The sequence below is a fragment of the Biomphalaria glabrata genome, chromosome 4, assembly GCF_947242115.1.
Source record: "Biomphalaria glabrata chromosome 4, xgBioGlab47.1, whole genome shotgun sequence".
Lineage (NCBI taxonomy): Eukaryota > Metazoa > Mollusca > Gastropoda > Planorbidae > Biomphalaria > Biomphalaria glabrata.
The window spans coordinates 9,486,017-9,510,631 of record NC_074714.1 but is presented as its reverse complement, the minus strand read 5'-3'; the positions used below and the strand labels follow the sequence as shown (position 1 = coordinate 9,510,631).

The following is a 24,615-nucleotide window of genomic DNA, read 5'->3' as shown; positions in this document are numbered from 1 at the left end:
CCGTGTGTCCGAGATAAATCTAGTAAATTAGATTCAAACTGTTCTATAGCTTACATTGTATTGAAGAAATAGTCAAGGAGATGAAACAAAATAGTGACATGACTAGTTTATAAATCGTTAGCTCATGTTTAAAATACAGTCGTTTATGTTTGTTCGTGTCCATACAATTAGTCGTTTTTACTGAAATGCTCAGGGAAATAGGAAATTAATACACGCTGGGAGAATTTTGGTGCCCCTCTCCACTTGGTGCCCTGTGCGACCCGCACCACCCGCACATTGGTAGCTACGCCACTGGAAAAATTAAAGAAACTAAGGCAGAAAGAGTTTATACAAAGTATATAAAAATTAAACACCTAACCCAAAAAGTAAGCAGACAGCTGCAGAGTGAATACATAAACAATGTAATATCTAAAGATAACAACAAAAACCTATGGTCATACATTAAGTCTAAGAAAATGGAAACAACAGGCATAGCGCCATTAAAAGGAGAAGATAACATAATGATAATGAAACTAAAGCTAACATCCTAAACAAATTCTTTGCATCAGCATTCTCAGCCCCAGGAGACAAAGACATATTACTTAATTTGAACCAAGTAGACAACATAGAAGATAAGGGAATCCAAAAACTATTAGCAAACATCACTTTGAATAAAGCTTCTGGACCTGATGGTATTTCAGCTAGATTACTCAAAGAACTAAGCAATGAGCTAGCACCAGTGTTCAAAATACTTTTTCAGGCATCTCTTAACCAGGGCAGAGTACCAAGGGACTGGAAAGAAGCTAATGTCATCCCCCTATTTAAAAAAGGATAAAAATCTGACCCAGGAAACAACAGACCAGTATCAGTTACCAGCATTACATGTAAAATCCTAGAACACATAATATGTAGCAACATCATAAACCACTTAGACAAACATAATGTCCTTACTACATACCAACATGGCTTTAGGAAATATAGATCATGTGAAACACAACTAATAGGTAGTGATGGGCAAAAGTTAACTAAAAAGTTGCTAACTTTTAGTTTAACTAAAAAAAATTAGTTAAGGCCAAAGTTTAATTAAAAAAAAAAAGTTTAGTTAAAATCCTAGTTTAATTATTTTTTTTTAGTTACAAACTAAAAAGTTTAATTACAAATTTTACAAACTTTTTTAACATACATACCAATAAATATTTAGATCTATGTAAAATTTGGAGAATATATATAATGGATAATAGAGAGGAGAATAAACTAGAGGGTGCACAGGTCAGTAGAAAGCCTTTACCCGGTCGCTATTCCCGCCAATTCGAGGTAGACTATTTGAAAGGCGAGAAAAAATAAACGTGTTCATTATATTTCTAGCAAGTTTCGCTGCTTGATAAATCCTAATTAATTCCTTGCTTCTATAGATCTACATTTTGCTGCTTTTTATTAAACACCAGTGTGTTCCTGTATTATGGAAATGTCGACTCTTTTTATTTTAAAACTTTTTACTAGATGTCTAGAGTTACAGTCTAGTGGCGTCTAATCTATTATTATTAGTCTATTACTACTATTAGATCTATAGTCATAATAGTCTATATTTAATTATTTTAGTCTCTTAGTTTTAAGTAAGTCTTAGTCGACTTAGTCTTAGATCTAGATGTAAATTTAAAATTATAAGTCAATAATATAAATCTATCAATTGAAATCTATATTACTTTAGTAGACTTTACTTTATTAGACTAGATCTATTAGTTTAGAGATTCTACTATTCTAGAATTAGAGTCTAGATTAGATCTAGATATATTTAGATTACTTATTATACTAAGACCTAAGATGCATAGATGATAGATCTATAATACTAATAATAGTCGTTACTATACTAGATCTAATACTAAATCTAGACTAGATCTACATCTACTTCTATTATAATTATACTTACTTATATCTACTATCTAGATCTATTAGATCTAGATCTACTATTATCTACTAGAGTATATAGATCTAAATACCCATATCTAGTTATAATCATAATTATAATAATCTAAAATCTCTAGATGTAGATCTAGTTACTAAGATATCTACTAGACTCTATCTAGATTTTAGATCTAGTAGTAGGCCTAGTAGTAGTAACTAGTATTTCTTTGATTATTTTTAGATTAAAATATTAATTATTTGATCTAGGCAATCTAGGTCTAGTTAAGTAGCTAGATCTAATTCTACTCAAATTCTAGATCCAGATTATATTTCTGTCAAAATTTCTGATCATTTCGTTTGTGGAAGATATTAGATCCAGAATATTCTAGAATCTAGAGTTAGTTAGAGTCAACATGCAGTTTTATCATTACTTCTAAAGGTAACTTATATTTGAACTCGGACAATGACTTCTAATTTCTTTCTATAATAGTATCATTCTAGTGATTCTATTAAGATCTACATCTATCCCATAAAGACATTTAAATCTTTAAATCATGTGCACAAATAAATATTTATTACATTTTGCTAAAGAGATTGGTTGTGCTTTATATTTTTCATGTTTGGCTATTTGTCCTTAAAAAAGGTCAAAATAGTTAGTAAAAGTTTAACTAAAGTTTCTTAGTTTAGTTTAACTAATTTTTTCAATTTGTGATTAACTAAAAGTTTAATTACTTTTTTTTAGTTCAAACTTAGTTTTAGTTTAACTAAAAAAATTTAGTTTAGTTCCCATCACTACTAATAGGACTAATTGATGATTTTTCAAAAAGGTTTAGATAATAGTGAGTAAATAGATGCTATCTTACTAGATTTTTCCAAAGCTTTTGACAAAGTTCACCACCATAGTTTGCTTAAGAAACTAAAATATTTCTGCATTAATGGTCCATTGCATCAGTGGATTAAAGATTTTCTGATAGGGAGAGAACAAACTGTAATAATAATGGCTCTAAATCAACACCAATAACAGTAAACTCAGGTGTACCACAAGGAACAGTCTTAGGTCCACAACTATTTTTAATTTACATAAATGATTTACCAAATTGCATTAGTTCAGGAACAAAAGTCAGATTATTTGCAGACGATTGCATAATATATAGAACAATAAAAACACAGAAATTTTACAAAGAGAATTAGATGATTTACAGAAATGGGAATCTAATTGGAGCATGTCTTTCCACCCAGAAAAATGTCAGTTATTAAGAGTAACAAAAAAACTAAAACAAATTAATTCCACTTATCTTATTCATGGTAAACCAGTAACACAGACTAAAAATGCAAAATACCTAGGTGTTATAATAAACGAAAAACTGTCATGGAATCCCCATATTGATGAAACTATAAAAAAAATCAAACAAAGCATTAGGGTTTATTAAAAGACATTTCTATAAATCAAATAAGAACATAAAACTAAAATGTTATTTAACCTTGGTTAGGCCAATAATACAATATGCATCCTCTGTTTGGGACCCCTCAACTCAAGAAAACATTAAGAAACTGGAACAGACACAAAATAGAGCAGTGAAATTCATAACAAATGAATATTCACATTTGACTAGAGTAACACCTTTAGTAAAATCACTAAATTTAGAAAGCCTTCAGGACAGAAGACTTAAAAGTAAAGTAGCCATTATACATAAAACACTGAACAATAATCTTCAAATACAAAAACAAAATTTAATAAAATACTCAGAAAGACACAAAGATAAAGGCACATTCCTCGTTCCATATGCTAGGACAAATTTGTACAAAAGCTCCTTCTTCCTTATCGCTATTAGAGCATGGAATGGGTTGCCTGAGCTAGCCAGGAAAACTAGTGACTCTGCGGAGTTTAGGTCATTGTTTGTAAAATGTTTTACATGTTTCGGATGTTCCTTCAGAGTTGAAGATAGTTTACTTCCTAGTCCAAACCTCCTGCAGGACGACGGGGGATGGGAGCGGGCAGGATTTGAACCCTCAACCATCGATAAATCCGAACGACAGTCCAGCGCGCAAACCTCACGACCAGGCAGCCATCATTGGTCTATATGCATGACTAAATGCATGACGTGTAAGACGTAATCTTCTTTTTTGAAGATAAAATATACTATATATAACATGTTATTTAAGGAGAGTAGAAGCTATTATTTTGATAGCCACATCAGCATAACCAAACCTGTTGATAGTCATTTGACCTTTCCTTTGTACTATTCAACCTGAAAAAATGTAACTGGTCACCTGTTAAATTTTCTGTGTAGTTTAACTTTTGTTTCATTGACATTTAAGCAATAATTTTAGATAGTATCATTTGAACTTTGTACAATATATAGTTTACTTTCATTCACTTCAGGAAATGAAACATCGCTGTTTAGAGCCTGCAGACTTAGTGAAAGGAAATGGTTTCAAGCACAGAAGAAGAAAGCAGCTAATGTTTATCTTTACTCTGTGTGTTTGTGTAGCTGTACCTTTATATTACTACAGAAATAGTTTGTTGACTTTTTGGCCATTCAATGTCTCTTATTCTTAGTTTACTGATACATGACATAATTTTGCCTTTATTATTTATTGTCATCTGCTGTTGATTTTTCTTTACAATAGACAAATTTTACATTGGATAGGGTTTCTTGGTGTACATGTCCAATCCCACCAGTTTTAAATTTAGGGTTTCAAAAATCTATGAGATTATCAAGCTAAAATAATGTTATTTTTCTTAACGTTTTGCTAAGGCATCTTATTTTGGTTTGCTTCATAAATCTTTCCTATACAGCTGACAGTCCATCAAACAGATCACATTTTTTATTGCTTTTTCACCCAGTTTATAAATGCAGGTGAAAATCTTTCAGTTTTTATGTATTTTTGAAAGATTCTGTGGTGAGAATTTTACTTCTGTCATGTATGGGAAAAAATTTTTCTCACAAAACTCTCCCAATAAGATGTGCAATTCAGTTGTCAAGATCAATATTTGTTATTGCCCTGTCCTCACTCATCAGGTTTGTATCTCTTATCATCAAAGTAATTCTATTAATAGAACCACTACGTTGTATTTGCTAGTGTTTTATCTTTTCCATGGAACAAGTTATTTTTCAGTCTTTTCCTAATTAGTTCTTTAATAGGCAGGTATATTTTAAAAATTGTTCAAAGAATCTTTGTTTTTTCTCATCTATACAAGAATCATTACATATTTTTTAACAATCACTTTCCTTGTAAATGACTCAGATTCATTAATTTACTGGACAATATTGTTAGGGTGTATATTAAACCACATAACTGTCTTTTAGGGGGGCATATTGTGTTAAAATTCTGTTGCAATTTAATTAGGTTAGTTTTTTTTTTTAAAGATGGGCTATATTTAATACTTTTTGGTTTAGATATAAAAACCTACTTAACTTATCAATTATAATTTTGTTTCTAATTGATATTCAAAAGGGATAAATGCATTTGATATTAGCTTACCTATTTTGATTGAAAACTAAAAGAATGCTATCCCTATGAAGACTTACCTAGATAAAAAAACCTGGCAGATGAAAGCTTTGTTTGTATTAAATGTGACAAAAATATGAAGGTGATAGCTGAGTCTCTGCTGTTATGTGGACTATAACACTCTTTCTTAACTTTCAGATGCCTTATTATTGGTCATTTCAAATATTTGTTACTTTTAAAAATTCACACAAGTTAATTATTGCCCAACTCTGGTTGTGTTTGGCTTTGGAGATGTCTTAATTAGCTTGTCCCAGACTGCATCACCCCCAAATGTCATTGGATCCCATGGAACTGAGCCTTCATAGCTTCTTATGTTGTGTAGGTTTAAGTTAGAGGTGCCAGCATATGGCCCTTTTGTTGCGGATCACTGGTTTATGTTAACTTTTGATTTTGAAATTTTTATTACAGTTTCTTGTTGCAAATGTTTTATACCATTATGTTTGATATATATTAATATAAATTAAGAGAATATGACTTTAAATTGATCTTGACCCTATTTGATTCTGAATGAAAAATTAAACAAAGTTTTGAAAAAAAAAGGAATTTTAGTTGTAAAAAATTATATTCAAGTCACTAAAATCTTCTTTTGTGTGCAATTTAAATAATATTCAAGTACAAAGAAACAAACATCTGTTTTCTATGAAGATTTAATAACATAAAATATATACAGAAAGATACTAAGTAATGCTCATTATTTAATGCCAACATTTTCTCTAAGGAAATCCAAAACTGCTGATGTGCTTGCCAGTGAATTAAAAACATTTCTTTCTGCTTTGGGCAGCAGATGTTCTAGCATGAGGATTAGGTGGTGATGAAATATAGAGAATGATGTTCCTAGTGACAAAGCTATGTCAACCTAAAAATATAAAAACATTGATTTAAAATATATTTAACAACAAAAAAACAATAGTCTCTGTGTTAATATCTAATTGATCTAACTGTTTTGTAAAGGGTCAATCTCTTATTCATATCCTCAAGAAAAAACATTTCAGTTTAAAACATATAATTTTTTCCTTTAGTTAAGTGTTTTATAGTGTTAGTTTTGCACTGCAGTTCGTGCGATACTATTAAAAACTACTTATTAATTGTTGTTTTAAATTATGTCTGACTTATATGCATACTAAATAGATTTTTTCTTTTTAAAAAAATAAACATCTTTTTTGTAAATGTAGTAGTTATAACTTACAAAACAAATGTCTAAAACCATTTGCATAAAAATATGGTAAATAATCATCTCCCCTCCTAAAAATCATCCGTGTTTGTTACTATTAATAGTGAATAGATGTTAAAGTGTTTGTATTTTTATGAAAAAACTGCTTGCATAAGTGATTTAAGAAATGTTTTTTTCGCTTTTAGAAAAGAAAAAAGTAGCCGTTGCATCAGAACTTTGAATGGTCTAAAATATTATGATGTTGGATTTTCTAGTTTACGAGATCTAAACTGGACAGACGGACTTCCCTACAAGACTAATAGCATCTTTTCCCCTTTCGGGGCCACTAAATTTAAAAAAAAAAACAAAGCTTAGTTTATATTAAGCATAGTTGTATCAATTAGTTTGGATCAATCATATTATCAAAATTGTAATAGATCTAGACTAACAATAATAAATCTGTGCAATAAGAAATGTTTTTACCAATTGTTTTTGCGTAAAGCAATTTCATGCTTTTAGCTTTCTCAATACACTGTGATCCTTGTCTGGACCAGTTGGGAAAGGGGTGGGGGGAGAAAGAAGGGAGTATTTATGTGAATGTTACCGTTATCACTTTTCAAATGCAGTTATAAAAAAAAAGTTGAACAACCAGAATTCAAACTCGAGGGCTCAAGCCAACACACTAACCACTGTGCCAGCAAAGTGCTTATGAAAATAGAAGGTTTTATAGTTATCTATTATTTGTATCAAACTTTAAAGTGGTGACCTATTTCTCTCTTCAAAGTATAAAGGGGACTAATTCAACTTATATCGCTTAACATCTTTCTCTTGTTCAATACCGTTCCAAACAAAATACTGAATTACCATTAGTTAATTAACTAAATGATTAGTTATTTTTTATTATTAATATTGTTTTGTCAGCTAAAAGAAATAGTTGTGCAAAATTTCACCTTGATCCGAGATTTGGTGTAGGAGAAATAAAGTATACAAACTTTTTACCAGACAGACAGAGTGAGTTGATATAAGCTTAGTAAAAAAAAGACACTGATGGACGTCATCCTGTGTGTTTGTCAATATTGTATCTCACTTCTAGAGCCAAAACTTTGCATACATTCACGAGACTGCAAAGTTAAATATAAATTATAAAAATAAATAATTTTTTACCCAATCTTGAATACAATGTAATGGAGTATCAAAGAAACCAGAGTACATTGCAGGGTTGGCTAGGATACCCCGAGCTGACATCACACCTACAGAAAGAATTTTATTTATATTTAAATAGTTTTAAAATGTGAAAACTAGACTAAAGCGCAGCCAACATGATAAAACACTTTAACACCACTGGACAAAGAAACATTGGACTGTCTTAACCACTATACTTATTCATTTTAAAGAGTAAACTCAAGGTCTCAATAGAAAAATTTGTTATATTTGTGATTTTCATTATTTCCTTCCAAGATTAGTTATTCATAAGGCTAGTCACTTCAATTCACTTAAAGAGGGTATTATCTGGCCAATCAACAGTTCAATCTTTTCCTTGGCCCAAACAAATGTAAGGTACCATTAAGTTCATGTGTTTAAAATATATAAAGGATTGAATTTGATTGGTAAATAAGGTCATTAGACATTTTCACTCTTTAAGACCAATGCTTGCTGAATGTAGGACACAGCTCTAAGAAGGAGGACATATCCTTTTTTTGCTGGATGTCTGGTAGCTCTAGCAGAGATGCCTACAAGCCAAAATGGAAATGTGTATTTTAAGGGACAATACGAAAAACATGCATATATGAATATGTAGCTCTGCCAGACCAAGTTAAACAAAAGACGTTTGTTTTTTTGAGTCTTTAAGGGACAAATGTGTATTTCCCTAAATATAAAGAAATATACTCAGGAAAGACTAAAAATCATTCAAACATGTAACATACACGAAATGCAGCAATCCCAAAGTTAACACAGTGTAATGTTACATAAGACATTTTGTACATTCATCAAAATATTTACACTTTTTGTCTTGGTCATAACTATTCTAGAAAATGTTAGAATTATGCCATTCTTGTCACTTGGTAATGATAGTGTATTTCACATTCCATACTAGTGGCAACAGATAATTCATTCAAAAGAATAGAAATTTTTATAACAAGTGAAATTAGCTTTAAACCAGATGTAATGGTTTGCTTACCCAGATCAGTGACATCTAATTCTAAAAGGTAGTTTTGTTTATAGGCAATTTCTTTACAAGTTACCCAGACACCGAAAATATTTTATCACATTTTGAAAAAAAAAAAATCAGATTTTCTTCCTTCAGACCATTTTTTGCAGAGTCAGCAATGAAAGCTTTGGCATTCTTTACAATCACTAATAACAAACATTTTAAAGATTTTTTTTCTTCAGGGAGATAATCCTAATTAGTCACTGAACTTGTTTCTAAAATTAAAGTTGGGCTATTGAGTCAGCTGAATAGCTGAACATAGTAAGATAAAGCTTTTTTTCAGGTTCCTGACACTTGAAGTTGTTTTATAAAACAAACAGATGTGTTGAAGGAGGGCACAAGGACTCAAGAATTTAATAAATTTTTGTCAGCATAATTAAAGCTTTTCTTTTGCAAACACATTCAGCCTTGAATGCCACTGACTTCTTAATTTCAACATAGTACAGCATGAATAATGGAACCTAGCTAGTGACTATAACAGTAGCTTTAGGTCACAGAAGATATGTTCTGCAAGTCAGGGAACATCAGTTTGATTCCCTTTATCATGTTAAGAGAGAGATTAAGCTCAACCAATATTTCTTCCATTAAAAACTCAGCCCTTCTCAATTGCAATCAAAAAATAAACTCTCTCCTGAATTTGGTGGTTTACAAAAAATTGAATCTAGATCTAGAATAGATCTAGATCTGTAGGCAGCTTCATTAACGGTTGATTGGTTTTTAATGTGCATAAGGTTATATAAACTGACACATTGTCATACATTGAATGGAACTCCGCTTTATTTAAATGATAAAGATCTAGATCTAGTAAACATTCAAAACTTCGCGCGTCAGCGTGCAAAAAAAAAAAAAAAGCGATAGTATCAGATGGTAGATCTAATCTAATCATAAGAATAGTCCATAGTAAGGCATTGATGCACTGATCTATATATATATATATGATTAGCAAGAACTACTGAACTACTTTTTTAAAATTATTTTTTATATTTTTTTCTTTAGAGGGGGAAATGTGTAATTTCAGATGTTAAACCGTACTCGCGTATTTTCATGTCCATTTGCGTACAAAATAGCAAGATGGGTACTTGTAGGCAACTCTGCTCTAGCTGTACTACTACAAAAAAACTAACTCAGATATGAACATATGAATGCAAAATACCATCAACTCCAGTTGAATCCGAAACTCTGGATACATCATCCATAGAACGAATATCACCGTTGGCTATTACTGGGATTTGAACTGAGTCCTTGACTATTTTGATGGCATCAAAGTCAACAGGCTCACATCTTTGATATTTATTTCTGCCATGCACAGTGAGAAAAGAGAGGCCCATTTTTTCCACTTTCTGACAAAAGTCAACTGTTTCCCTGCCAAAACATTTAAATAATAAATAATACTGTGCTGACAATGCAAATACATATAAGGGTTGTTGATATATTGAAATATTTTATCAGGTGTTAATACTAACTACCTTATATCATGTAGGAAGTTGGGATTACCTTCCTGGATTTATACTCAAAAACTTAGATTGAGTATGCAGCCTCGCAGTTAGTCAACATTCCAATGGTATATGAAAGGATAATCTAACATGTTATCACAATCTACTTGATACTTCTATAAAACATTAAACTCTTTTGAAAAATTTCCGTAATTTATAAGATAAGACATCTTAAAATTTGGAACATTATTGGAATATCCTTCTGAACTATGGTAAATTAAAATAGCACACCGTATCTATATGAACCCATCTTAACAAATAAATCTTTATAGATTGTGGTAGATAATATTAAAAACTACCTGATATCTGTAGGGACATAGATAACAGATGTATTATTTTTATGGATTAAATAGTATTAAAAGCTACCTAATAACATAACAGATGTATTATTTTTATGGATTAAATAGTATTAAAAGATACCTAATAACATAACAGTTGTATTATTTTTATGGATTAAATAATATTAAAAGCTGCCTAATAGAATTTTTGGGGGTTTGAGTTTTTGGCACATCTGCACAATTTAGGCCATGTCATGCCCATAGCCTTATGGACTTTCAAAACATATATATTATTTTTATGGATAAAATAATATTCAAAGCTACCTGATGTCTGCGTGGATCCTTATTTTCATTGAGACTGTAAAATCAGCTCTGTTCACTCTACTGGTTGCTTGTTTGATCATGTCGCAGAGTAAGTCAGATTTTTTCAAAAGTGATGCCCCATAACCTTCAGCCATTGCCCACCTAACCAAAAGCATACTTTATGATCAACAGTGACATATAAAAAAATCAAGCTGAAAAGAAAATATCTTTAAATATAAAGTTCATGTAATATACTGTATACCACACAGCTAATTCTGCAAAGATAATTAGTTTTAGCCTATAGATTTGCCTGCTATTTTGATCCAGATTTTTCTAGATCCTGTTCTTTCCCCTTTCCCTTCAAAACCAACCCTCCTGATTATGTATTGTTAACATTAATGTTTCTTGAAAATAATTATAGGCCTGTATGATATTTATGTAAATTATACAGGAGAAATTTCTATTTACCTTTGAGGACATCCACAGTTTAAATCAACTCCATCTACAAAGCTAGGAGAATATATTAAATATTCAAAAATAGTTTCTCATTGCCTCAATTAACTCAAACATCACACATTTAACAAACAGTGTTTAATTTTGTTCATCTAGTCAATCACATCAAATTAAAAAAAAAAAAAGGTGACTGTGTAATATTTGTAGCTGACTTGAATCCTATCTGAAATTATTCTGTGTCTTTACTTTGGTCTGGAGGGGTTTCCTAATTATTTTCGCTGTACTTCTGGATTTGGGGTGTGTGGTGGCTGAGTAGTAAAGCACTTGGCTTCTAAACTGAGGGGTTTTACTCTATGAAGACTGGGATTTTGATATTCAGGTTTTTTAGGGATGCCCTTGAGTCCCCCCAACTCTAATGGACAATAGTTGGGGAAAGTAAAAGTGGTTGGTCGTTTTGAGACCCTTCAAAACTATCAACCATAGAAACAGGTGACCATTACAATATATACCCTATTGATCGCAAGGTCTGAAAGGAGAGCTTTCCTTTTTTTTTCTATGTCCAGAAATTCATCCTACATAAAGGAAAGTATATGTGGTGGGATCAAATAACATTTTTTAAAGCTACTGGTTAAGTGATACAACTGTGTTTCAAATATTTTAACAATGATCAATATGATGAGACTATGTTTAATTTTAACACAAAAAATCTAAAGTGTGATTGAATATAATATACTGTTTGAATATTTAAAACTAATAAAATGGCTCAGCAATCAAAAAACTTACGGTGCAACAATTTCAGTAGCCTCTGCAAAGTCTTGAGCATTGTTAGCAGCAAACTGAACTATGAGTGGCTTGTCATCTAATCAATACAAATACATTTTAAGTTGTTTTCTGTTTTTCAATTAGGTAATTTTGAAATAATTGTATTTTTGTTAAATAAAATTATTTACAATGAAATGCAAACTTAGGAAACTTGGAAATTATTGATCTGTCTTTAAAAAATAATTAATTAAATTATGCATAACAGAAAGAACATTCCAATACAAATAAGCCTAGCCTATACATTTGCCTTGCATATCATAATGCACATAATAAGCAATGACAGTTATTTATTTAATGAGTTGTTAATTGTTGACATTCATTGAAAAATAATTATCACTGCACCCTAACCCAAACCACCTGCACAATAGTAGGGGATTATAATGTGCAGGGTTTAAACTCTAGCCCATCACTGCAACAGTTAGAGGTACATGCCACATATACAAATAAATGTCAGAGGCTTACCAAAACTTGTTGTCAAGTCATTATCTCTTGCTTTAATGCTTTTAATAAAACTGTTAGCAACAATCATTGGAGTAAAGGCCAGGTCACAATCATATTTTCTGACTAGTTTTCTGAATGCTAACCTGAGAAAAAATTATTTAAAGTTTGATACAATCAGGGGTGGACTAGATATATGGGCACAGGGCAGTCCTAACAATTTTGAGGCCCTATGTAAAACTGATTGCGTAGGGCCCAGTCTGGGTAAGGATATAGATAAAAAGTAAAAATGAAGATTTTGTATTAGAAAATAAATTCGACTTTGCATATGATTCTGTGACAGGTTGGGGAAAGTGACGTGTGTTTGGCACGTTTAATGTCTAGGGGATGATTATTTTTTAAATTATCACACACCAACCCGTCAGCATATAAATCGGGAGCAGGCATGCAACGAGACAAACAATGAAAGAAAGATACAAAGTTAAAAATGAAGAATATTTATTTACATAAATATTTACATAATAGAATAAAAAGGGGGAGGGTTTGAATCTATCTCTAAGCAATAATGTATTTAATCATCACTCTTGCACTTAATAAGAGAGTATGTCACTTTGTCTTCTGAACTTAGCTGGTTGTCCTGTTGATGTCGCAGCTGGCTGTGTCCTGGCTTGAGGTTCTGCAGCTGGAGGTGGCGCTCTAGCAGGTAGAAGGACGCCGGTGATATAGTTCTTGTGGAGTCTCACTCCAAAGTTCTAATATCTGTAGTGGGCACAGTAGGGCAGGTGGCCGGCTACCGTGGGCACAAGGTAGCTGCGGGCAGAGCAGATCTGCCGTGGGCAGCGTAGTGAGCAGGATATGTCCAGTAAGTTGCAGAGGGTTGGCGTAGCTATGACGTCTCGCACAGATCTGAGTCTATAGGGACGTCGCACCTAATATGTTGACAGATGGGCTGTCGAGTAGGCGGGCAAGGCTGATAGCGCCAAGTAGTAGAGTTGAGTAGTTCCACGTAGGCAGTAGAAGATACTCAATATCAAATAGGCAATTGACTAGGCAGACAATGCCAAGTATATAGGCAGGTAAGTAGGCAAGTGCAGTGCTGAATAGCACTAAGCACAAAGGCAATAGGTGATTCTTGATAGCAAATAGGCAGGCACCTGAGGGAGGCTGCGGATAAATAAAGACAACTAGGACATGTCTCTCATGCATCTTATCGATGCCCTCGACTGAGGTGCATTCGTCAGATTGGTAAAATTGCTTTAGAGCACAAAGGGGAGATGATGACAAATGGGATATGGAAAATAGATGGCTGATAGAAGCAATATAAAATGTACAGAAAAGGGGAAACAATAATCTCAAAAAAATAACACAAGTGAAAAGAGAAAAGGAGGGGGGGGGGGAATGGACGGTGGTCAACGACCATGACGGTTTGTTTACATACGACCGTCGGCCGAGAACAATGGAGCGCACTTGAATGGAGAGGGTGTCCGTTCAAGGGGCGTAACTCTCGTTAAAGTAAAATGAGTAAAGGGGAGATAATTCCTATCTCTTCTATAAGCGCAGTATTAGTAACATTATCAAGGCGGTCAGCCGAGATAAAGGAAATAAAGTAAGATGTACAAATATATACATGGTTGCATCGACGATCAATTGAGCAACGTAGCATTAATAGATTAATGCAATACATAAATATATACATATGCCATGTTTATGTTTTCTACTTACAAGAGTGAGAAATACACAATGCACTAATTAAATATAAATGAAATAATAAAATACACATGACAGTATCCAGTGCGAAATATACACAGAGTAATTAAGATGAAACTTGTGATTAAGTTCGGCTTACCACCAGGTATTCCTCTAGGAGAAAGAATAAATGAAGCAGTCAGGACTCGATAGCTCAGCTCGAATGAGTTCAGTTTCTTTGCATGCTTTCTGTACACTGTCCACCTTTCTAATGCAATGTAATGCATGTAGGGAGGATGACAGCTTTATAGATCCCTAGCTTTGTATTTGTTGTGATAACTCGTCTATTCCAGACATTTTTAGACAGTCTGCCATAGGATGCACTAGTCTTGGTGATACGCAGGTCGATTTCATTATCGATCTTTCCGTTTCTGAAGATGTGCTGCCAAGATATCTGAATCTGTGCATTTATATCGTCCATTTATCTTGATCTTCACTACACTTTAGATTTAAACTTAGTAAATGATGCACAAAATTTTCCTGAACATTAATTTATTAAACTTTTGAATCAATAATGCATGGGCCCCCATGCAGGGGGGTACATTGTGGTGCACTTGCATCCCCTTGTTTCTGACTAAATCTACATCTAATAAAAAAAAAAAAATGATCTGGAAGATGAATTTCATTATAAAATATAAAAACTGGCTAAAATGTGGCTTGGATCTGAGTAGGCTTTCCATGGAGCAGGCAAATATAAGACTTCAGTCTTTTTTGTGTTAATGGTAAGGCCAAAGTCTGAGCATGCACTTGAGAAGTCACTGACGATGCTCTGTACATCATTTTCAGGGCAGGCATTTAGGGCACAGTCATTAGCAAATAGCAAGTCTCTGATTACTGCTGATTTTATTTTTTATTTTGCTTTGAGCCGCCTCGGGTTGAATAGGCCACCATTGAATCTGTATGTTATATTTATCCCGTTGTTTTCTCTATTTGTGAATGCATCTGTCTGCATAGAAGAGAACATGATACTGAACAGTGTAGGTACTAGGACACAGCCTTGTTTTACCCCGTTTGATACTTTGAAGGGCTCTGATGGTTCTCCACTTTCCTGGACATAAGCCTTCATGCCATCATGAAATAGTCTCACCATGGATATGAATTTTTGTGGACATCCATACTTGGACATAATCTTCCATAGTCCTTCTCTGCTAACAGTGTCAAATGCTTTTGTTAAGTTGACATATATTGAGAAGAGGTCAGCATTTTGTTCTTGGCATTTTTCCTGGAGCTGCCTTGTTGCAAAGATCATGTCAATGGTTCCACGCTCTTTTCTGAAGCTGCACTGGCTTTCTGGTAGTAGACCATGTTCTAGGTGTTGCATGAGCCGATTTAGTAGGATGCATGTGAGGATTTTCCCAGCAATAGAGAGAAGAGATATTCCTCTGTAGTTGTCACAGATTTGGCGGTTTCCTTTGCGCTTGTATAGATGGACAATTGTGGCATCTTGAAAGTTTTGTGGTATTGACTCTTGTTCCCACATAATTAAGAACAGCTCATGAAGTCTTTCAATCAAGGCTAATCCACCTTTTTTGTTGACCTCTGCGGGAATGGAGTCTGCTCCTAGGGCTTTTCCCCTTGCGAGCTGTTGAATGGCAAGATCGGTTTTCTTTAGCATGGGGGGGGGGGGGGGGGGGGTCATCAATTTTTTTCATTTATTGGTACTTGCTGTAGCCTGTCTATGGCCGCTTCATTTGTAATGGAAGGTGTATTGAGAACCTTTTCAAAGTGCTCGGCCCAGCGTTTAAGGATTTCTCCCTTAACTGTCAATAGGATTGTCCCATCAGCAATTAGTAGAGGGGATGAGTCTGATTTTGTGGGTCCATAGACCTCGTTTATGGCTACAGCATCTCTAGCACTTGACACACACCCCTGCTAACACTAAATGATGGTGTGTACTGGTCTGCTCCAAACTCCTTTCTATATTGGTGGAGTCTCTATCCCACGCCTAAACTAACACAACTAAATTATCTGTGTCCGTCCAGACCCACATATCAGTCGCTCTACAAGACATACATCTAACTGACCTTAACCTAACATTTGTCTGGTCTCTGTTAAGTCAATTATTGATAACACCTTAGAAACTAATGAATCTACTCTAGATCAGCGGTTCTCAATCTTTTTAGTTCTGCGACCCCTAATATAATTTTCCACTAGGCGGCGACCACCAACCATAACTTTTTTTTTATTCACAGATAAATAAATTTGTGTTCATAATTAAATTAAAAAAAGGTTATTATTCAGACATGAATTTATTTACTCTTCTATTGCCTATTCACATCATACATGTGACAATTTAACAAATAAGGCAAAGTATGGAGAACACTCTTTGATACAGAAATAGTGTTTCGACAGTATTTACAAACATGCAAATGGTAGTGGGAAGGTTGAGCTTGTTTCTGTTCCACCAGATCAGGAATTCAGCAGCACAACCAATGTCATCTTCTGCATCAATCTGCTTTTGAATTAGGACTTAATAACTAACAAGCTTGAAAACCTTGTTTCGCAAAGATTTTTTCTTGGAAATGGAAGAAAAAGAACGGGATATGAAATATTTTGAATACAAAGTATGGCTCAGATATATCATATACTTGTTTACCTTGGCGATTTATCATTCAACCCACAAGGATGTCGCGACCCACAGGTTGAGAAACCCTGCTCTAGATCAATATTATATAGATTAGTACCTAGATTATAATTATAGATCTAGTTAATCTAGTAATACTAATAGTCATAAGTCATAGATCTAGATCATCTTTACAAAATAAAAGTAGATTCTAAATCTAGATCTACTATCATCTACAAAACAAAAATTTTACTTTAGTCTTTACTTACTTTGAATAACGAACCATAGGAGCACATACTTTTACTATGTCTTTCTCTTTAAACAATTCAATGGGTGTTAAGTATGGAAAAATAGATTCATTCGGTAAAGACAGAGCTGTCATTTTAAATTTTTCTAGAGTCTAGATCAAGATCTAGATCTAGCTATTGACTATCTAGATTCTAGTCTCTATCTAGACTTTTGTTATTGTTAGCGAAAATACATGTATTTCAATTTTGGTTTACATGGGTTACAATGACTCCTTCCGGGTTATCGGTCAATTAAAAAACTGATTCTTTCAATACACTTAGATCTAGAACTAGATTCTTGAGGTCTGTGTGTGTGAAAAAATAGATAGAGGGTCTGTAGACTATAAGTAGATCTAAATCTAGACCCTATTGTTTATCATTGCTTCGTCGATGACCATACGCAGGACACTGGATTAACTAGATTGTCTTTGTTATAGAGACTAGATACATCTAAATTATTCTAGATCTATTTAAAGTCATTTTAATTTTTATTTAAGACATACTGACATACAAGTCACTCATTCATAATTCACTGATTCACCTCACGACATACTCTGACATAGCCTAGGCAGTATACTGAGTATCATACATACTAACATAGTCACAGTGTGAGTGTCACATAGTCAGTAATAGTGATAGTGACTGTCAAGTCACACACTCAGATACTGTCACATAGTCACACTATTCTGTGGATTAGCGAAACACTAAAGAAGGTAATACACTAGATTAGATCTATTATCATCTATGTATAACTTTGGTATGTCCTATGTCACACTATGACGACTATGTCCTATGTGTATGATAATGACCGGTATCATATTAATATTATGATATGGGTCTCTCAACTCAGTCTGAGTACCAGTATCAATAATAATAATTCAATATAATTTAATATAAAAAAAATATGAATATGATGATTATCATGATCCATGATATATATATTATTATATATATATATATATATATATATATATATATATATATAATATATGAAATCTATAAAATAGATTTATGTGATATGACAGTAATACAAACATTAACATGTCATTATACAATACATGACAGTCATAATACTGACTATTAAAACAGTGAATTTGGCCTCCTTCGTAGAAGTATTATGGTTCATCTCGAACAAGCAAGCTCTGCCAGGATGTAGAACAGTGTGCCACAATCTGCCTAAGGCCTAAGGGTCACCAGCTCCTGATTTTTCCTCATGGTTGTCTCCTGAAGCCTTTCCCCTTGTTTGGGTATATCCGCAAGGCAGCGGAGGTTTGGATTCAGTTTTCCTTCTCCTAGATGGGTAGCAAACCAAGGCTAAGTAATCCCTTCTCATGAAGCTTACTGGTTTAGGCGCTAGTTGCTTGCCTTTGCATCTCCTGTCGGTGGTAACAGTTCCGCCATGCTCTGTATCTGAACCACACTTGAAGGCTAGGAGTTGGACTGGTTGTCAGAGAGGCTTCTATTTGAAATGTGTACCATTGGAAGCACTTTATAAGTAATGATGGTTTTAAGACTATTACCACTTCCGGCGTTAATAACATTGTGGAATCTGACTGTGACAATGTTATTTAAATAATTATCGTCAATGATCAATCATGAAGAAATGTGTACATATTATAAACTCTAATTATATTTGCATTCATTATTTCTGTCTAGTAGCAAAGTAGACTTTTTTTTAGTATATTACATATTGTTTACTTGTATTTGAGTGTTTCTCCAGTACTGGTGACAAATAGGTATTGATTCCCTAAAAAGTCTATAACTCAAAAACTTCTTTTTTTAAATGTCACAATTTTCTTTTCATTGCACTTAGAAATGTTTTTTGTATAAATTGTGATATTTTGAGCTTGAAAGGTGCATATATATTGGAATTTTAAAATTGTAGAAAATGTGTGAAATATGGCATCTTTTGATGTAACATTGAACACCTTGCTTAGGTTGAAGTAATATTCTACTAAAAGCAAGGTTTATTGAACAGACATTTTTGTTGAATTAGGTTAACAATATAATGTTATTGCATTGTCTATATCTTTTTATTTTATATTTACTTTGGTATTACTTAGATGTCGCCGTAAAAAATGCGTCACAGGTGCATCACATGGTGTCCAACTAAACTTGAAATTTTAAACCTTTATCAATTGTAAACAAAGTAAAGGATTCTGCTCCCAATTGTGTCTATGTTACTAAAAGCATCAATGATTAATTTACACAGTGTAATTTTTCTTTAAAACTGTAAACATTTATATAATTTTAGTAAAATAGGTCTTGGTGTCCCAGGTGAAGCACCTCAAACGCGCTTGACAAAAAGAACAATATTTTTTTAAACAAAGTTATTAATGTGATGGGAATTACTTAATAGTATCTCTGATACTGCTTAGTACACAATTACCTCCATTTTCTTGTGAAAAGGCTACATAGTAATTAACAGGAGACATTAATAGACATGGTGTCCCACATTTTTTCACTGTAGCACCCGAAACACTGCATGTTAAATCATACCAGAAAATCTCAGAGATCTACATATAAGTATTTTTCTCACCAGAGTTTTGAATTATAATAAGAATTAATCTTATTATTATCAAGTTTGATCTAGAATACATAGAATACTATTTTTTAATCTAAGTTAATGTAAACCTTATTGTTTTATCATTGTTTGTGGTGCTTCACAGGACACTAAACAAGTCTTGATCCATATATAGGTCTTGTATAGATTTAAATTTACTCTATATTTCAATTTATATGTAAATCTAGTTTTGGATCTTGTTCTTGGTGCATTGAAAGTCAGAAAGCTGCATCTTTTAGTCTATGATTAGGTCATGTTTGAGGCAGTTATGTCTAATATATTTTTAAAGGTTTGTTGAACACACATACACAAAGGTGTAGTACATTCATTTGTGGTTACAGAAAACTATTTTGTGAACCACTAATAAAAGAATAATTTGTAATGTATTTACAGACTTTAAAAAATTGTATTTCAGCATGTATTAACAAAAAAAACTATATTTCATATTGGTGTCCCGTTGTAGCACCCGCAACATCTTGTGATATAATAGTCATGTTATAATAAATGCTTGAATTATCATTGCGATATTGCAGCAAATAATAGCCTATATATTTAGCTATAATGCAAGTATAGCATAAATTCTATTTTCTTATTAAAAATCTTATTTTAAAAACTTTTACCAGTAGTGTTACAGGTGCTACGGTGTCCCATATTTTAAATTGAGCGCAAACATAACGTAAGTGCTCAAAAACTTCAATTTCTCTATCTAGCTGCTTAGAATACAATAGAAACATTCAAATTATGCTAAAAAAAGCAAACAAATTAACAGTTAGTTGTACTTTAATCATCGATGGTGTCCCAGTGATGCACCTGAAATGCAAAAGTGGGTACCCCCTTTTGCCAGCAATGCTGAGAAAATGTACTTATTCCAATTCATTTTCTATTGATAAATTCTTAAAGTACAATGAAGTGAAGAAGTGAATACACTTAAAATGAAACCAAAAACTTCCACTTAATTTTTGGCCTAATGTGACACTTTTTGATATCAGTACTGGAGAAACACTCATTTGCATCTGATCTATATTGTCATTGTTATAGTAGTAAGGATGAGGTTGACAATTGTAGTTAATTGTAGTTGTTTGGACCAATAAAATGATCTTAAATTATTTAGTTAATAAAATAGATCTTTATTAACCATAGCTCCATAGTTTTAAGAACTATTAACTTTTACATGAATGTGGAAATATTTTTACTATCCAGTAGCTGTATTCTTTTTCAATTATCACTTTAAAAATTTTACAGAATCATGAATAGGGACAGAAGGCAGCTAAACCAGCTCCTAGGCACAATTCAAATGAAACAGGCTGTGCTGGACAATCAAAAGAAAAATGTCTATGAACTACTAGATGAGCTTGTTGAAGAGGTAGATCTCCTGTAAATTAAAAAAAAAAGGAATATTTTAATTAGTATGTTTAAGTATGTTTCATTTTTATTATCACTTCTTCTAATATTCAAAATGTGTTTGTAATTCAGAGCTCTTGAACACATTTATTGGGTCCCTTTTTTCATGATCTTAAACATTTTTTTTTTTGTTCTCTTTTGTGTGATTGTAATGCAAGCACAATTACTTAATAAATAAACCAAGCTTCTTTTCTTATTTGAGTTGTTGGGGGATGAATTCTTATTAGTGCCAAACTTCTAATCCAACCTACATTGTACGCTATTTATTAACTTACACACAAATTTGATTAAAACCATGAAATCATGTTAAGCAACTAGAGTTGAAAACATGGGTGTGGTGGCTGAGTGGTTAATCGCTTACCTTCTAAACCTGACAACCTGGATTTGACTTTGTGTGAAGACTGGGGTTTCAAATTTCTGGATTTTTAGGACGCCCCTTAGTCCACCCAATTTTAGGTACCTGGCTTGAGTTGGAGAAAGTAAAGATGGTTGGTCATTATGCTGGCCACATGACACACTGCTAGTTAACCATTGACCAAATAAACAGATGACAATGCCCTGTAGATTGCAAGGTCTGAAAGGAGAACTAGAGTTGAAAAGCATGTCCATATTGCCTGGATTTCATAAGCTGAATAAGTTAATGCAACACACATCTCCAATAAGCTGTGAACACATCATCACAAGTTACTAATAGCACTACAGCAAATCACTTTCGTTAAAACTCTTTTATAAACTAAATCAACTTAATTTTTATTACAAATATTTACTGGCTTTCATTTCAGTGCAGAAATATACAAATTGAAGCAAATGATGTTTAAAATTTTCAAAATTTCTCTCCACTCACCTAAATTCACTGCTCTTGCCATTCAATATTCACAAGTGTCTCCCTCTGTCTCCTTTCATCAGTCATTTGCCCCTTCAATAGAATCTTAATCATCAGCCAAAAAACACACTCTATAATAATTCTAAATGCTTCATGTACTTTTTTCATTAAAAAATATTTTTTTTACTATACTAATAGAAATAGTTGTGTAATGTATTTATCACAAATACCTCCATTTTGTCTCTGTGTTAAGATTACAAAGAAAATAGAGAACCTTGTACCAAGGGATGGGGAACACGCTGCAGACTTGGACAAAGCCAGAGTTCTCATACAACAGTTAGATAAGGCTTCAGATCTTTTTACCAAGATTGTTTTAGATACTGATTCTTATTTATGTCAACTAGCCGAAGAGCCACTAAAAACTGAAAGTAAGTGGCATTTATGTCTTTTTGTATTTCTCCCTTTTTGTGTGACTGGTGGTGTGAATGCAGTTTTAGCATGTATTTGTATATGATGTAATGTTTGAGTTGCTCTTCTTGATTACATTTACTGTGGTTAAAATGGTTCAGTGATGTGAGAATGCTTTGGTAAATCTGATGACATTAAAGAAGATATCAACAGAGAGAGAGAGAGAGCTAGCAGACCTTATTAATGTTTTTTTTTTAAATTTGTTTAATTGTGACATTGATTTTAAAGTAGGTGCTATATTAAAATATCACTAGAATGTGACAGTGACAGCTTCTATAGTTGGGGTCTGTAGGTTTTTTTTTTAAATGTAATGAAAAAGAAAAGAAACTTACAGACATGTAATTATGACACTATTTTTTTGTTGCTAATAAATATTTATAATATGTTTGGAATCCAATGCTAATGAATGCAGATTAAAGCTTGTCATTTTTGTTTTGGGTGTAAGTGTTTTGTAAATAATTTTAAAATATTTTGTATACAAGAAAAGATTCTTTCTAAAGATAGTTTGGAGAGGCAGTAGGTTCCCCTTCTGTTCATATTAAAATATCACTAGAATGTGACAGTGACAGCTTCTATAGTTGGGGTCTGTAGGTTTTTTTTTTAAATGTAATGAAAAAGAAAAGAAACTTACAGACATGTAATTATGACACTATTTTTTTGTTGCTAATAAATATTTACAATATGTTTGGAATCCAAATTCTGGTAATGAATGCACATTAAAGCTTGTCATTTTTTGTTTTGGGTGTAAGTGTTATGTAAATAATTTTAAAATATTTTGTATACAAGAAAAGATTCTTTCTAAAGATAGTTTGGAGAGGCAGTAGGTTCCCCTTCTGTTCAGCATTTTCTTGTGTTTGGAGCTTTTAAAATTCTTTCTCCTTTCTTTCAAAAGCCTTTTTTTTTGTACTAAAAACAAACAATGCATCAAAAAAAAAATTATAGTCTTTTTTCTTCTTTTCTTCTTTCTTGTTCTCATTTTTATGTTGAAGCATTCATATGACTAGACCAAAATACGAGATGAACAGCGCAGTGGTTTCCAAATCAGGGAGCTCTCCATATAGTTTTCTTTCTATTGGGGTGCCTTGGGGCCAGTGTCTTGTACAGGCCTCATGGTAAAGGGAACAGTTTTAAAGGACATGATCAACATTCTCTGGTGACACTCCACATGGGCAGATTTCACTGGTTCCAATTTTGAGCTTCTGGTACATATGTTGTCTTATTCTGTTGTGTCCTGTCCTGAGTTGAAAGATTAGACGTTGATCTTGTCGGGATAGCTTATAATAGATATCATCTTTCTTGTGATTTGGATGAGAGCTTGATTATAGTGATAGAGGTGGAACATTTCAATATTAAGTGTTTTCTTGCAATCAAAGGGCACTATTCATTCTAGAAAAAAAAAAGGTCTCCATTCAAATTCAGTCTAATATGTACCTCAATAGTCCTTCGCATCGTAGTATTGGCTAATGCTATAGCATGAACTTTTTTGTTTGCAGACAAAAAAGAAGAAAAAGTGCAACAGTCTAATCCTTGTCAGCTAGTGACTGCAGTTGCAATGTCTTCAGAGAAGAGGGCCACTTTACAATCTCCAGTGGATCAGAAATTTCTGCTGTCTTCAGAGAAGAGGGCCACTTTACAATCTCCAGTGGATCAGAAATTTCTGCTGTCTTCAGAGAACAGGGCCACTTTACAATCTCCAGTGGATCAGAAATTTCTGCTGTCTTCAGAGAACAGGGCCACTTTACAATCTCCAGTAGATGGAACATTTCTGCTGGAAAGGAATTTCTTTAAGCCTATTAAAGAAAGGACTATTAAACATTCTTCAACAGATAAGTTAAATCAACAGTCTTCATTGGATAAGATAGTTTTACCATCCACTGTTGATAAGACTATTTCAAAGCCCTTCCAAGAGAGGGCATCTTTAAATATTCCAGACAGAAAATTATTAAAGCCTGCTATAGATAAGACTTTTGTAAAGCCTGCTATCGAAAAGACTACTCCACAAGCTTATTCAGATAAGCCTGTTCTTCAGTCTCCTGTGGAAAGGAAACTTCTACAACTTACTGTAGACAGGACAGCAGTGAACACAGAACTCAATACAAAATTATTTTCTCCATTGTTTGTAAATACAAACTGTAAGTATTAACTCTGTGGGTTGTTATATATATATAATGTTACTATAGCTCTAATGCATATAAGCTGTAACTAAAGCTCTGTAGCTGTTAGA

At 32.9% G+C, this 24,615-nt stretch overlaps 3 protein-coding genes across 6 annotated transcripts in view; 2 read left to right on the top strand and 1 right to left on the bottom strand.

The window, feature by feature from the left end:
- The window catches only part of LOC106079328 (ankyrin repeat, SAM and basic leucine zipper domain-containing protein 1-like), a 28,941-nt gene extending 23,004 nt beyond the window's left edge, over window positions 1-5,937 (top strand). For all 4 annotated transcript variants that reach the window (XM_056028194.1, XM_056028195.1, XM_056028193.1 and 1 more), the window contains exon 14: window positions 4,265-5,937. In XM_056028194.1, the coding sequence (XP_055884169.1) occupies window positions 4,265-4,441 (177 nt within the window). In that variant the 3' untranslated portion in view covers window positions 4,442-5,937. The remainder of the gene's footprint in view (window positions 1-4,264) is intronic.
- A 93-nt stretch (window positions 5,938-6,030) lies between these two features.
- On the bottom strand, window positions 6,031-17,355 carry LOC106079329 (tRNA-dihydrouridine(20a/20b) synthase [NAD(P)+]-like). Its single transcript, XM_056028196.1, has 8 exons — window positions 17,119-17,355; window positions 12,565-12,686; window positions 12,064-12,139; window positions 11,296-11,337; window positions 10,849-10,989; window positions 9,907-10,115; window positions 7,709-7,794; window positions 6,031-6,250 (listed from the first exon to the last, which is right to left on the bottom strand). Exons 1-8 carry the CDS (start codon window positions 17,229-17,231, stop codon window positions 6,086-6,088), a joined length of 954 nt encoding a protein of 317 aa, XP_055884171.1. The 5' UTR covers window positions 17,232-17,355; the 3' UTR covers window positions 6,031-6,085.
- A 47-nt stretch (window positions 17,356-17,402) lies between these two features.
- Window positions 17,403-24,615, top strand: part of LOC106055017 (tudor domain-containing protein 1-like) — a 34,550-nt gene continuing 27,337 nt past the window's right edge. The window contains exons 1-4 of the mRNA XM_056028190.1: window positions 17,403-17,849; window positions 20,942-21,062; window positions 22,177-22,351; window positions 23,885-24,523. Coding sequence (XP_055884165.1) covers window positions 20,946-21,062; window positions 22,177-22,351; window positions 23,885-24,523 — 931 coding nt within the window. The 5' untranslated portion in view covers window positions 17,403-17,849; window positions 20,942-20,945. The remainder of the gene's footprint in view (window positions 17,850-20,941; window positions 21,063-22,176; window positions 22,352-23,884; window positions 24,524-24,615) is intronic.

Coding starts and splice junctions, on each gene's coding strand:
- LOC106079329 (XM_056028196.1), bottom strand. CDS start 17,231: ATGACAGCTCTGTCTTTACCGAATGAATCTATTTTTCCATACTTAACA. Junction 11,338..12,063: donor GCTACTGAAATTGTTGCACC/GTAAGTTTTTTG, acceptor ATATTCTCCTAG/CTTTGTAGATGGAGTTGATT. Junction 10,116..10,848: donor AGGATCCACGCAGACATCAG/GTAGCTTTGAAT, acceptor ATGTTTTGGCAG/GGAAACAGTTGACTTTTGTC.